This window comes from Bubalus kerabau, chromosome 4 (genome assembly GCF_029407905.1).
Source record: "Bubalus kerabau isolate K-KA32 ecotype Philippines breed swamp buffalo chromosome 4, PCC_UOA_SB_1v2, whole genome shotgun sequence".
In the NCBI taxonomy this organism is placed as follows: domain Eukaryota; kingdom Metazoa; phylum Chordata; class Mammalia; order Artiodactyla; family Bovidae; genus Bubalus; species Bubalus kerabau.
In genome coordinates, this window is record NC_073627.1 from 5,987,586 (window position 1) to 6,000,613 (window position 13,028).

At 50.0% G+C, this 13,028-nt stretch overlaps 1 protein-coding gene across 1 annotated transcript in view; it reads right to left on the reverse strand.

Annotated features, from left to right (window-relative positions):
• SDK2 (sidekick cell adhesion molecule 2) overlaps positions 1-13,028 on the reverse strand; it is a 149,321-nt gene that overhangs the window by 65,304 nt on the left and 70,989 nt on the right. The window contains exons 15-19 of the mRNA XM_055579553.1: positions 12,667-12,803; positions 11,999-12,146; positions 4,042-4,182; positions 1,806-1,987; positions 570-685 (exon numbers count right to left, since the gene is read on the reverse strand). Coding sequence (XP_055435528.1) covers positions 570-685; positions 1,806-1,987; positions 4,042-4,182; positions 11,999-12,146; positions 12,667-12,803 — 724 coding nt within the window. The remainder of the gene's footprint in view (positions 1-569; positions 686-1,805; positions 1,988-4,041; positions 4,183-11,998; positions 12,147-12,666; positions 12,804-13,028) is intronic.

Consider the following 13,028-nt stretch of genomic DNA (forward strand, 5'->3'; position numbering starts at 1 on the left):
ATGTATCTTGCTTTCCCAGCCGCTAGACGTGCATAGAGTTGGGCTCAGTAAATATTTACTGAAGGAAGGGTGCTCAGACGGACTATCACACTCGTCCAGGGAGCCGTGAGAGGCAGAGCCAGGACTCTAATCCGGGCTCTGAGTCCTAGTCCAGCCCTTAAACACACTGGGCGGGGTCAAGTACAGTCCAAGGACTTGAACGCTCCCCTTAGCTCACGGCTCAGGGGCAAGAAGTGCGTTTTAGATATTTCTGATGGGGCCACGGCTCTGTGGAGGGCCCGCGCCTGAAACAAACCTGGTTTTGTTTCTAACCCAGTCTCACTGAGACTGCGCTGTTGCACCTGGTCACAGACAAGTCAAGATCCGTACTCCCTGGGGCCTGGACGTGGACTTGGGGACAGCCCGAGGCCCTCTGCCTTGATCACGTGCATGTCCCCTGCTTGGCCTGAACCAGTGATTTCAGAAACAGCGGGGACGCCCTCCTGCACCCTCCCTTGCCTGCTTCCCTCGTCTCTGGCCCGTGTCCTCCTTGCAGGCTTCCACCCGGGGCCAGGAGAGACCTCACGTACCTTGTAGCCCTGGTTGATGCCGTTGATGAACTGGGGGCTGGGGGCATTCCAGGTGAAGCGGATGGTCGTGGAGTTGGTGGCTTCGGCGTGCACGTTGCCCGGAGGGACTGTGGGGACTGGGGGACAGCAGAGAGGTGGGGGTGTGGGTGGAGGGGCCACCGTCTGTCTGGCCCAGGGAAGCAGAGGAAACACACAAGATCTGCAGACACAGCTTTACACCCCGCCCCCCACCCCCCAGCCACAGAGACTTGAGATGCTCTCTTGCTGTAGATTGCCTGAGTGCTCAGTCGCTAAGTCGAGTCTGACTCTTTGTGACCCCATGGACTGTAGCCCGCCAGGCTCCTTTGTCCACGGGATTCTCCAGGCAAGAATACTGGAGAGCCATTCCCTTCTCCAGGGGATCTTCCCAACCCAGGGATCGAACTGGCGTCTCCTGCTTGGCAGGCAGATTCTTTACCACTGAGCCACCTGGGAAGCTTCTGTAGATTAGTTTGGGTTTAATAAAACCGGTCTGGCCCATTTCACAGGATGCCCATAAATACAAGTGATGAATCTGAAAATGCTCAGGGTGCTTTTTAGGTATGACGCTAAATGTAAGCTGTTTCATGATCCAGTTAATGGGAAACTTCGCAGAAGGTCTCTGTGCCCCCGAAGCCTCTGCCTTCATCACACCCGCCCCAACCTCTTCATCTTCTCCTCCATCCTCCCGCCCTACAGGGTAACTGGGTACAGCGTGCAATAGCCTGCTGCTGCTGCTGCTACTGCTAAGTCGCTTCAGTCGTGTCCGACTCTGTGTGACCCCATAGACGGCAGCCCGCCAGGCTCCCCCGTTCCTGGGATTTTCCAGGCAAGAGTACTGGAGTGGGGTGCCATTGCCTTCTCCGGTGCAATAGCCCGGGGCTGGATAAAACAGGCGACATGGTTGAGGCAGTCAGGACTGGTGCTGCTGCTGCTCTGTCGCTCAGTCGTGTCCAACTCTTTCTGACCCCATGAACTGTAGCCCTCCAGGCTCCTCTGTCCATGGGATTTCCCCAGACAGAGATACTCTAGTGGGTTGCCATTTCCTTCTCCAAGGGATCTTCCTGACCCAGGGATGAAACCCAGATCTCCTGAAAGGCAGGTAGATTCTTTACCGTCTGAGCCACCTGGGAAGCCCACGTTAGGACTGGGCGAGTACAGGATCCCACAGGCACAGACCTTGGAGAAGGAGAAGCAGCGGCCACTGTCCCCACTCACCTCCCTGTAGCGTCCACTCGGTGACTTTGCTGCTGTAGACGCCCAGCCCGGCGCTGTTGTAGGCAGCCACCTCGATCTCGTAGTTGGTCCAGATGATGAGGTCCTCGAGCAGCAGGTTGTTGACATCAGCATCCGTGATGTTCTTATACTGGTACCCGACAGGAAGCCCGGCCAGGCAGTACCTGGGGGGAGAACGCCAGGATGCCAAGGATGACAGTCAGCCCGCATCCGTGTCCAGGAAGCTGTCTGTGATGGCGGAAATGGTCCACATCCGTGCTGTCCAATCAGGTAGCTGCTGGGCACCTGAGATGTGCTTAAGTGCCACTGAGGAATTACATTTGTCATTTAATTTCTTTTTATTAATTTAAATAGTTGCAAGTGACCAGAGGCTATCCTACTGGATAACACAGGTCTAGGGGATGTGTCTGGACTATTGTTTTTGATGGGGGAGGAGGACGTTGGTGGGATGGTTAACAGGATGCTGAGAGCTCCTGGGAAGATCTCACTGGTCTCAGCTTTGAGGGGTCATTGATGGGAGAGTGGTCTCCAAACTTTGGGCTGATTTTCCTTCTTGCTCTAGGAGAATAGCTCCCTCTTTTGACAGCCACTCACTTTGGTGGAGACAAAAAGGCCTGAGGCTACCTGCTCTACCAAGTCCCACCTTCCACTGGGAAAAAGAACACAGGGTAATAAAGAAACGGGATCTGAACAGGCACATTTTGGAGGATGGCTAGCTTACAGGAGAACCGCAATGCACACATACTTTCGATTCTAATAGGGAATTGCTGCTGCTGCTGCTAAGTCGCTTCAGTCGTGTCCAACTCTGTGTGACCCCATAGACGGCAGCCCACCAGGCTCCCCCGTCTCTGGGATTCTCCAGGCAAGAATACTGGAGTGGGTTGCCATTTCCTTCTCCAATGCATGAAAGTGAAAAGTGAAAGTGAAGTCGCTCAATCGTGTCCGACTCCTAGCGACCCCATGGACTGCAGCCCACCAGGCTCCTCCGTCCATGGGATTTTCCAGGCAAGAGTACTGGAGTGGGGTGCCACTGCCTTCTCCGATTAGGGAATTAGAGCCCTCAAATTATTTTGATGTATCACAAAGCCCCACATCAGTGGTTCTCAAAGCCTTAGTGTGCATTAAGGATGCCTGAAAAGCTCGTCAAAACACAGCTTGCTGGGCTAACCCCAAAGTTCCCCATTCGGTAGTCCAGGGGTGGGACCTGAGAATTTTCATTCCTGTCTAGTTCTCAAGAGATACTGACACCGCTGCTTCAGGGACCATGCTCTGAGAACCGCCGCCCGTTAGAGTCACCAGGAAACCCACCACACAGTTAACTGACTATGGAGTAGCCGAACTAATGATAACTGATAACGGAATAGCCAAACCAATACTAACTTCTTCCAAGATTAGGGGATTTCAATGCTGTGAGTGTTCAGGAAAGAGATATGGGAAGTTGCCTAGCATTTTGCAACCAGCCTGAGTTCAGAATATTGATGAGAGTTCTCAGTGGTTTCAAATAACAGGCTAAAATTTTCTTTTCTGAACACCAAATTTTAGTTACAACTTAATAATATGCTTTTAGGTTACCAATAAGGAGCCTGGTGGGCTACAGCCCATGGAGTTGCAAAGAGTCAGACATGACTGAACGACTAATACCTTCATTTTTTCAAAGTGTCCACAGTCAAACTGAAAAATAAAAGGCTATAAAACTGGACTTCATTTTTCCATAAAGACCAAAGAAAGGAATTCTACTTTTTTTTTTGGCTGTGCCATGCAGCATGTTGGATCTTAATTCCCTGACCGGGAATCAAACCCATGGTCCCTGCTGTAGAAGCACAGAGTCTTAACCACTGGACCGCCAAGGAAGTCCCCGGATTTCCACTTTTTAACCATTCTTGGCCAAGTAGTTTACCCACTGGGGAAACCTGGACTCGGAGAGTTACCTGTCTGCCTGTAGCCCTGATGTCTGACAGACTTGCCCATCCATACAGCCTTAAGGAGACTTCACTGTATCTCCTCTCACCATTCCTATTGCATTCTGAGGCTCTCACCGCTGGAAGTTCTTCTGGACGTCTAGCCTCAATCCTTCCTAGTGTAGGGTAGGCATTTCTTGTCTGGTCCTTGTTAGATACAGAAGGACCTGCCAGGAATCTGCTCTATTGCCCAGCCCACTCCCGCCCCTCCCCATCTCTGTCCCCTCCTCTTCCCTGCTGTCCCTGGGGTGGACGCCCACCTGATGACATAGCCCTTGAGGATGCCGTTCTGGTGGTTCTCAGGAGGCGGCTGCCACTGGATCATGATGGACTGGTTGGTCCGGCCACTGGCGATGACGTTCTGTGGAGGGGCTGTGGGGGGCTCTTCAGGAAGGGAGACCCTGGAAAATACCAAGGACGGACAGGTCTTTTCACGCCTTGTCTCGACGGCAAACACGGAAGTTTAAAGGGATATGAAGAGGTCCCACCCCTACTCTGTCCCTGCAGACTCTGCGCAATTGCTGTGTGCCTTTGGGCAAGTCACTTAACCTCTCTGAGCTTGTTTCTTTATCTGAAAAAGCAGTATAATAAAGCTCCATTTGTCTGCTTTATAAAAGTGGTTGAAGCGCGAGTGATGCAATGTCTTTTCAAAACACTTCCTGTTGGCAAATTGTTCAGTCACTAAGTCACGGCAGACCCTTGGTGATCCCATGGACTATAGCCTGCCAGGCTCCATGGGCTTCTCCAGGCAAGAATCCTGGAGTGGGTTGCCATTTCCTCCTCCAGGGGATCTTCCCGACCCAGGATTGAACCTGCGTCTCCTGCATTGGCAGGTGGGTTCTTTATCACTGAGCCACCAGGGAAGTCCCTGGAAAGCATCAGATGAGTGTACTTTCTGTGCGGTTGAGGGACCCAGGCCTCGGTTTCCCATTTGTCAAAGAAGCTGCCGTCAGGTCTGGTGGAGGTCATGAGTGTTCGAAAATTTTAGAAGTAGAAGTGTTTAAAACACTCACCTCCCCGTTACCAGCTGGTGGTGAACTCGAAACAGGCTTCCTTTACTAACCAGCTGGACCTTGGCCGGGGCGGGGCAGGCCGGGTTGGGTGAGAGTTTGAGCCCTCCTCCGACCCCATACCTTGAAGCCCGGGGCTACTACATTTCTTTCTCTGGCATGGCCAGGCCATGCAGCGTTCCACCTCTGTGGATTTTTCACATAACTGACAGGCATCCACAAACAATAAGAGTTAATTATTTCTGATGATGCCTTTCCCTCTTTGTTTATGTTTTTGTTCCCTGGTGGATAGCTTTTCTAAAATGTACTGCACCCTCCCATGTCTTCGTGCAGCCCAGAGTGAGGGTAATTTAAGCTTTTTCCGTGTGACTCAGGGCCGTTAGGATGCAGATTCAGTAGGAAGATGAATCAGTGTTACAAAGGGAAGCCTGAATGACTGGAGAAGTTATAGGATGGTTTCCCTGCACTTCGGGGCTTCTTGTTATTGGGAGTTCGTAGCTCTGGAAGGTTGGGTCGGGGTTTATTTTGTTCTCTGCACCACCTCTCATGGTCCAAACATGGCCTGGCCCAGAGTAGATGCTCAATAAACGGTGAATGAGGGCCCTCCCTAGTGGTTCAGTGGTTACGAATCTACCTTCCAATGCAGGGGATGCAGGTTCGATCCCTGGTCAGGGAACTAAGATCCCACGTGCCTCAGGGCAACCAGGCCCACGAGCCACAACCACTGAGCCCATGTGCTCTGGAGCCCGCACGCGACATCTAGATAGAAAACCTGAGGACTGCAAGGAGAGATCCCAGGGCCACAACCAAGGCCTGCTATAGCAAGAAAATGAAAAGAATAATTGCAAAAAAAACAAAACAAAAACGGTGGATGACGAAATTTTCCATGCCAGGCCGTTATCTGCTACTTTTTCCTCCTGCTAGAGTGTCACGCCTCAATGGCGTCTGGCTCGTAAAAGCCAGAAGGATTCAAGTGCACGGGAACTGTAGGGAAGCCACAATGATTGATTTAACCTGGGTGTGGGGAGGGGTCTGGGTTTACATCTAAGAGCAAAGTGCATTCGCGGCTCCCTTAGCAAATATTATGACCGCTTATTTCTGGGCTCTCAGTTCTGCTCCACTGATCTGTGTGTCTTTTTTTTTTTTTTTCTTTTTTTGTGGCTGTGCTGCCGGCTTGTAGGATTTGAGTTCCCTGAACAGGGATTGAAGCCAGGCCATGGCAGTGAAAGTGCTGAGTCCTAACCTCGCAGGGAATGCCCTGTGTGTCTCGTTTTGGAAGACTGGCATACTGCTTTGGTGACTATAGCTTTGTAGTATAGTTTGGAAACAAGAAGTATGATGCCTCTGACTCTCTGCTTTGTTCTCAGGATTGTTTTGGGTATTTGGGTTTTTTTTTTTTGTGGCTCTAGGGGCGGCGACAAGAGGAGTTACCCCGTGTCTGAAGTCGGGGGCAGCGGCCGGGAGGAGCTACCCCACGCCCACACGCCCAAGGCCAGGGGCGGCAGCCAGGAGGAGAAACCCACGCCCCAAGCCCGATGCCAGGGGTGGCGGCGGGGAGGAGCAACCGCATGACTGAGGCCGGGGCGGTGGCCGGGAGGACCAACCCCACGTCCAAGGAGCCATGGCTGCGCGGGCGCAGGAGGGCCTAGAGGAGCTATCCCACATTGAAGGTCAGGAAGGGCGGTCGTGAGGAGATACCCCTCGTCCAAGGTAAGGAGCAGTGGCTGCACTTTGCTGGAGCAGCCGTGAAGAGATACCCCACGCCCAAGGTAAGAGAAACCCAAGTAAGACGGTAGGTGTTGCAAGAGGGCATCAGAGGGCAGACACACTGAAACCATACTCACAGAAAACTAGTCAGTCTAATCACACTAGGAACACAGCCTTGTCTAACTCAATGAAACTAAGCCATGCCCGTGGGGCAACCCAAGACGGGCGGGTCATGGTGGAGACATGTGACAGAATGTGGTCCACTGGAGAAGGGAATGGCAAACCACTTCAGTATTCTTGCCTTGAGAACCCCATGAACAGCATGAAAAGGCAAAATGATAGGATACTGAAAGAGAAACTCCCCAGGTCGGTAGGTGCCCAATACGCTACTGGAGATCAGTGGAGAAATAACTCCAGAAAGAATGAAGGGATGGAGCCAAAGCAAAAAGAATACCCAGCTGTCGATGTGACTGGTGATAGAAGCAAGGTCCGATGCTGTAAAGAACAATATTGCATAGGAACCTGGAATGTCAGGTCCATGAATCAAGGCAAATTGGAAGTGGTCAAACAAGAGATGGCAAGAGTGAATGTCGACATTCTAGGAATCAGCGAACTGAAATGGACTGGGATGGGTGAATTTAACTCAGATGACCATTATATCTACTACTGCAGGCCGGAATCCCTCAGAAGAAAAGGAGTGGCCATGATGGTCAACAAAAGAGTCCGAAATGCAGTACTTGGATGCAATCTCAAAAACGACAGAATGATCTCTGTTCATTTCCAAGGCAAACGATTCAATATCACAGTAATCCAAGTCTACACCCCAACCAGTAACACTGAAGAAGCTGCAGTTGAACGGTTCTATGAAGACCTACAAGACCTTTTAGAACTAACACCCAGAAAAGATGTCCTTTTCATTATAGGGGACTGGAATGCAAAAGTAGGAAGTCAAGAAACACCTGGACTAACAGCCAAATTTGGCCTTGGAATACGGAATGAAGCAGGGCAAAGACGAATAGAGTTTTGCCAAGATAATGCACTGGTCATAGCAAACACCCTCTTCCAACAACACAAGAGAAGACTCTATACTTGGACATCACCGGATGGTCAACACCGAAATCAGATTGATTACATTCTTTGCAGCCAAAGATGGACAAGCTCTATACAGTCAGCAAAAACAAGACCAGGAGTTGACTGTGGCTCAGATCATGAACTCCTTATTGCCAAATTCAGACTGAAATTGAAGAAAGTAGGGAAAACCACTAGACCATTCAGGTACGACCTAAATCAAATCCCTTATGATTATACAGTGGAAGTGAGAAATAGATTTAAGGGCCTAGATCTGATAGATAGAGTGCCTGATGAACTATGGAATGAGGTTCGTGACACTGTACAGGAGACAGGGATCAAGACCATCCCCATGGAAAAGAAATGCAAAAAAGCAAAATAGCTGTCTGGGGAGGCCTTACAAATAGCTGTGAAAAGAAGAGAAGCGAAAAGCAAAGGAGAAAAGGAAAGATATAAACATCTGAATGCAGAGTTCCAAAGAATAGCAAGAAGAGATAAGAAAGCCTTCTTCAGTGATCAATGCAAAGAAATAGAGGAAAACAACAGAATGGGAAGGACTAGGGATCTCTTCAAGAAAATCAGAGATACCAAAGGAACATTTCATGCAAAGATGAGCTCGATAAAGGACAGAAATGGTATGGACCTAACCGAAGCAGAAGATATTAAGAAGAGATGGCAAGAATACACAGAAGAACTGTACAAAAAAGATCTTCATGACCCAGATAATCATGATGGTGTGATCACTGACCTAGAGCCAGACATCCTGGAATGTGAAGTCAAGTGGGCCTTAGAAAGCATCACTACGAACAAAGCTAGTGGAGGTGATGGAATTCCAGTTGAGCTATTCCAAATCCTGAAAGATGATGCTGTGAAAGTGCTGCACTCAATATGCCAGCAAATCTGGAAAACTCAGCAGTGGCCACAGGACTGGAAAAGCTCAGTTTTCATTCCAATCCCAAAGAAAGGCAATGCCAAAGAATGCTCAAACTACCGCACAGTTGCACTCATCTCACATGCTAGTAAAGTAATGCTCAAAATTCTCCAAGCCAGGCTTCAGCAATACGTGAACCATGAACTTCCTGATGTTCAAGCTGGTTTTAGAAAAGGCAGAGGAACCAGAGATCAAATTGCCAACATCCACTGGATCATGGAAAAAGCAAGAGAGTTCCAGAGAAACATCTATTTCTGCTTTATTGACTATGCCAAAGCCTTTGACTGTGTGGATCACAATAAACTGTGGAAAATTCTGAAAGAGATGGGAATACCAGACCACCTGATCTGCCTCTTGAGAAATCTGTATGCAGGTCAGGAAGCAACAGTTAGAACTGGACACGGAACAACAGACTGGTTCCAAATAGGAAAAGGAGTACATCAAGACTGTATATTGTCACCCTGCTTATTTAACTTATATGCAGAGTACATCATGAGAAACGCTGGACTGGAAGAAACACAAACTGGAATCAAGATTGCCGGGAGAAATATCAATAACCTCAGATATGCAGATGACACCTCCTTTATGGCAGAAAGTGAAGACGAATTAAAAAGCCTCTTGATGAAAGTGAAAGTGGAGAGTGAAAAAGTTGGCTTAAAGCTCAACATTCAGAAAACGAAGATCATGGCATCCGGTCCCATCACTTCATGGGAAATAGATGGGAAAACAGTGGAAACAGTGTCAGACTTTATTTTTTCGGGGCTCCAAAATCACTGCAGATGGTGACTGCAGCCATGAAATTAAAAGAAGCTTACTCCTTGGAAGGAAAGTTATGACCAATCTAGATAGCATATTCAAAAGCAGAGACATTACTTTGCCAACAAAGGTCCGTCTAGTCAAGGCTATGGTTTTTCCCGTGGTCATGTATGGATGTGAGAGTTGGACTGTGAAGAAGGCTGAGCGCCAAAGAATTGATGCTTTTGAACTGTGGTGTTGGAGAAGACTCTTGAGAGTCCCTTGGACTGCAAGGAGATGAAACCAGTCCATTCTGAAGGAGATCAGCCCTGGGATTTCTTTGGAAGGAATGATGGTAAAGCTGAAACTCCAGTACTTTGGCCACCTCATGCGAAGAGTTGACTCATTGGAAAAGACTCTGATGCTGGGAGGGATTGGGGGCAGGAGGAGAAGGGGACGACAGAGGATGAGATGGCTGGATGGCATCACTGACTCGATGGACTTGAGTCTGAGTGAACTTCGGGAGTTGGTGATGGACAGGGAGGACCGGCGTGCCGCAATTCATGGGTCACAAAGAGTCGGACACGACTGAGCAACTGATCTGATCTGATACAAATTTCAGGATTGTTTTTTCTGTTTCTGTGAAAAATGCCATTGGAATTGTGATAGGGATCGGATTGACTCAATAGATGGCTTAGGGTGATATGGACATTTTAACAATATGAACTCTCCTTAATGGGGAAAGGACCGTCTCTTCAATAAATGATGATGGGAAAATTGGAAAACCACATGCATAAGAAGGTAACTGGACCCCTATGTTACACCACTCACAAAAAAAAAATTTTAACTTGAAATGGATTAAAGACAAACTTAAGACCTGAAACTATAAAACTCCTAGACTAAAACATAGGGGAAAAGCTCCTTGGCATTGATCGTGGCAGCAATTTCCTGGATATGGTACCAAAAACACAAGTAACAAAAGAAAAACAAATAAGCAGGATTATATCAAACTAAAAAGCATCTGCATAACAAAAGAAACAACAAGATGAAAAGGCAACCTACAGAATGGGAGAACATATTTGCAAACCATATATCTGATAAGGGGTTAATATCCAAAATATATAAAGAATTCATACAACTCAGTAGCCAAAAACTAAACATCTGATAAAAAAAAATGCACAAGTGGGCTGCACATTTTTTCCAAAGAAGACAAATGAATGACCAATAGGTCCATGAAAACATGCTCAACACCACAAATCAACAGGGAAATGCAAATGAAAACTACAGTGAGGAATCACCTTATACCCGACAGAGTGGCTATTATCCAAAAGACAAGAGATAACAAATGTTGGCAAGGATGTGGCTAAAAGGAATCCTTTAAGCACTGCTGGTGGGAAGATAAATTGGTCTAGAGACTATGGAAAACAGCATACAGGTTCCTTCCGCCCCAAATTAGAAGCAGTACTACCATACAATCCAGCCTTCCATAGGATCTCAAAAACGTACCTGCACCCTCATATTCACTGCAGCACTGTTCACAGCAACCAAGAGGTGAAACCAACTTAAATGCCCATCAAGGAATGAATGGTTAAGGAAGATGTAACATAGCTACACAACGAAGTATTTTTCAGCCACGAGAAAGAAGCTCTGCCATCTGCAACAATACGGATGGGCCGGGGGGCAATGTGCTCAACGAAGGCAGTCAGCAGAGAAAGACAAACACCGCGTGACCTCACTGCTACGTGCAATCTGGACGAGCCGAGCTCGGAGAAACAGAGGAGAGTGGTGATTAATAGGGGCTGGGTGTGGAGGGAATGGGGAGCTGCTGTTCAGAAGGTATAAACGTGCAGTGGTAAGAGTAACCAGTTCTGGGGAGAGAATGCACGCCTGGTGATTATAGCTAATGACACTGTATTACACCCTTGGAGGTTGCTAAGAGAGGGGATTTTAAATGTTCTCATGACAAAAAAGAAACGGTAATTATGTGACAGGATGGGGGTGTCAGCTAACACCACAGGGGTAACCATTTTGCCATATAGGAGTGTGTCAAACCACACTGCACGTCTCAAACTTACACCGTGTTTCATGCCCATAATATCTCAATCCATCTGCAAAAATATAAACATAAAAAAAAAGAGCAAAGCACACAGCTCTGGGGCATGGGACTGGGGGTCACTGTCATTCTGACCGGATGTCTCCTTTCTCACTAGGGGACGCTGCTTGCCCTACGGGGATCTAGGTGGGTAGAATGTGCCTCCTACATGTACGTAGGTATTAGAGTGGATGAACTATGCTGCTGTTCAACTGTCGTCATTAAAAAAAGAAGGCCCGTTGAAGGCTTCATGGGGTCTGAGCCAAGCATTGCACACAGAGGTCCAAGGACATCCTTGGTGACTCTGGAACTTCACGCACACTTAGCGATGGGGATGTGGGGCAGAATGGGGTGAGTGCTGGAACTTGCATGGCTCACAGAGAGACGCACAGCTCAACCGGATTAGTGCGTATCTCTTGCCAGGCACTGCTCACAGCCCTTCACTCGTACACCTGAATTTTTTCTGCCTCCCTGTGAGACCGGTGTCAGTACAGTTACCCGATCTGCAGATGCACACACTGAGGCCCCAGGGGGTCCGAGAGGAGCCACCAGGACGCGCCTGGCAGCCGGGACCACCCCCCCCCCCCCGCCCCAACAGTGGTTTTGGCAGCAGGTGGCCCCGCCCGGCCCCCACCCGCCACTGGAACCCCCGACGCTCGCCCTGCGCCCCTCACCTCTCCGTGTCCTTGCTGAACTGTCCCCTCCCCACGTCGTTGACAGCGCAAAGACGGAACTGGTAGGACCGTGCGGGGACCAAGCCCTTGACCATCACGGAAGTAGCTTCAGGGTCCACGCTGGCCAGGAGCACCGTCCAGGGGGCATCTGCCAGGACAGAGGGTGGAGGCAGAGGTGGGCATCTTTGGGGGGCATGCTTCCTCCTGCTCCCATTCCCTGCAGCGCTCCAGCCTCATACTTAATACCTCCCGCCCAGCTTGGTCCAGTAGAGACTGGCCATGTCACTTTTCTGGGTCCTCTTAGCCGGCGTGTCCCAGGGTTGGAGTGTACTGACTGGGGACGGAGCCGGGCCCACGGGTACTGAGATGCACTTGGCTTTTCTAGCCTTTATTTCCCCCTCAAATTGATGAGCAAACTGTATTTAAAACACCCTTCAAGTGATGCCTGCTAATTTGGGAGCTCACAGCTTGAGGGTGGAGGATAAGGAGAAATAAGAAGAAAACTAATGACCGGCGTCTGGGAGACTTCTGGGTGCCGGGCTCCGGGTCCAGCAAATGCCTCACCCGGCTCCGTCTCACAGGCCGCGGGGAGGCGGACGCCGCGCTCCACACTGGGGAGCGGGCCGCCCTGCCTTTGGTGGGTGCGGGGGGCGGGCGCGGACCCTTACTGTTCTCGGACATCTCCAGGACGTAGCGGATCAGCGGGCTGTTGCCGTCGAAGGGCTTGCCCCACGTCAGGTTGATGGCCCTCCTCTCCGAGGTACTGAGGGTCGCCACGGGGTGCTCGGGGGCGTGAGGCAGCTGCCTGGAGAAGACAGACGCGGTGGGCCCCCCGGAAGGTCTCGAGTCAGGGGGCGCCAGGACTCGGTCTGAGCCCCCAGACGTCTAGCACTCAGCCCCAGCCAAGCCTTCGGCCCTCTACCTAGAGACTGCGTGCCGGCTTTGGAGCCCGCCCAGGCTCCAACCCAGGCTCCCCGCCCTGGACGCGGCCTCCCTGAGCCGGGAAACGCCCGGGGCGGGGGAGCCGGCG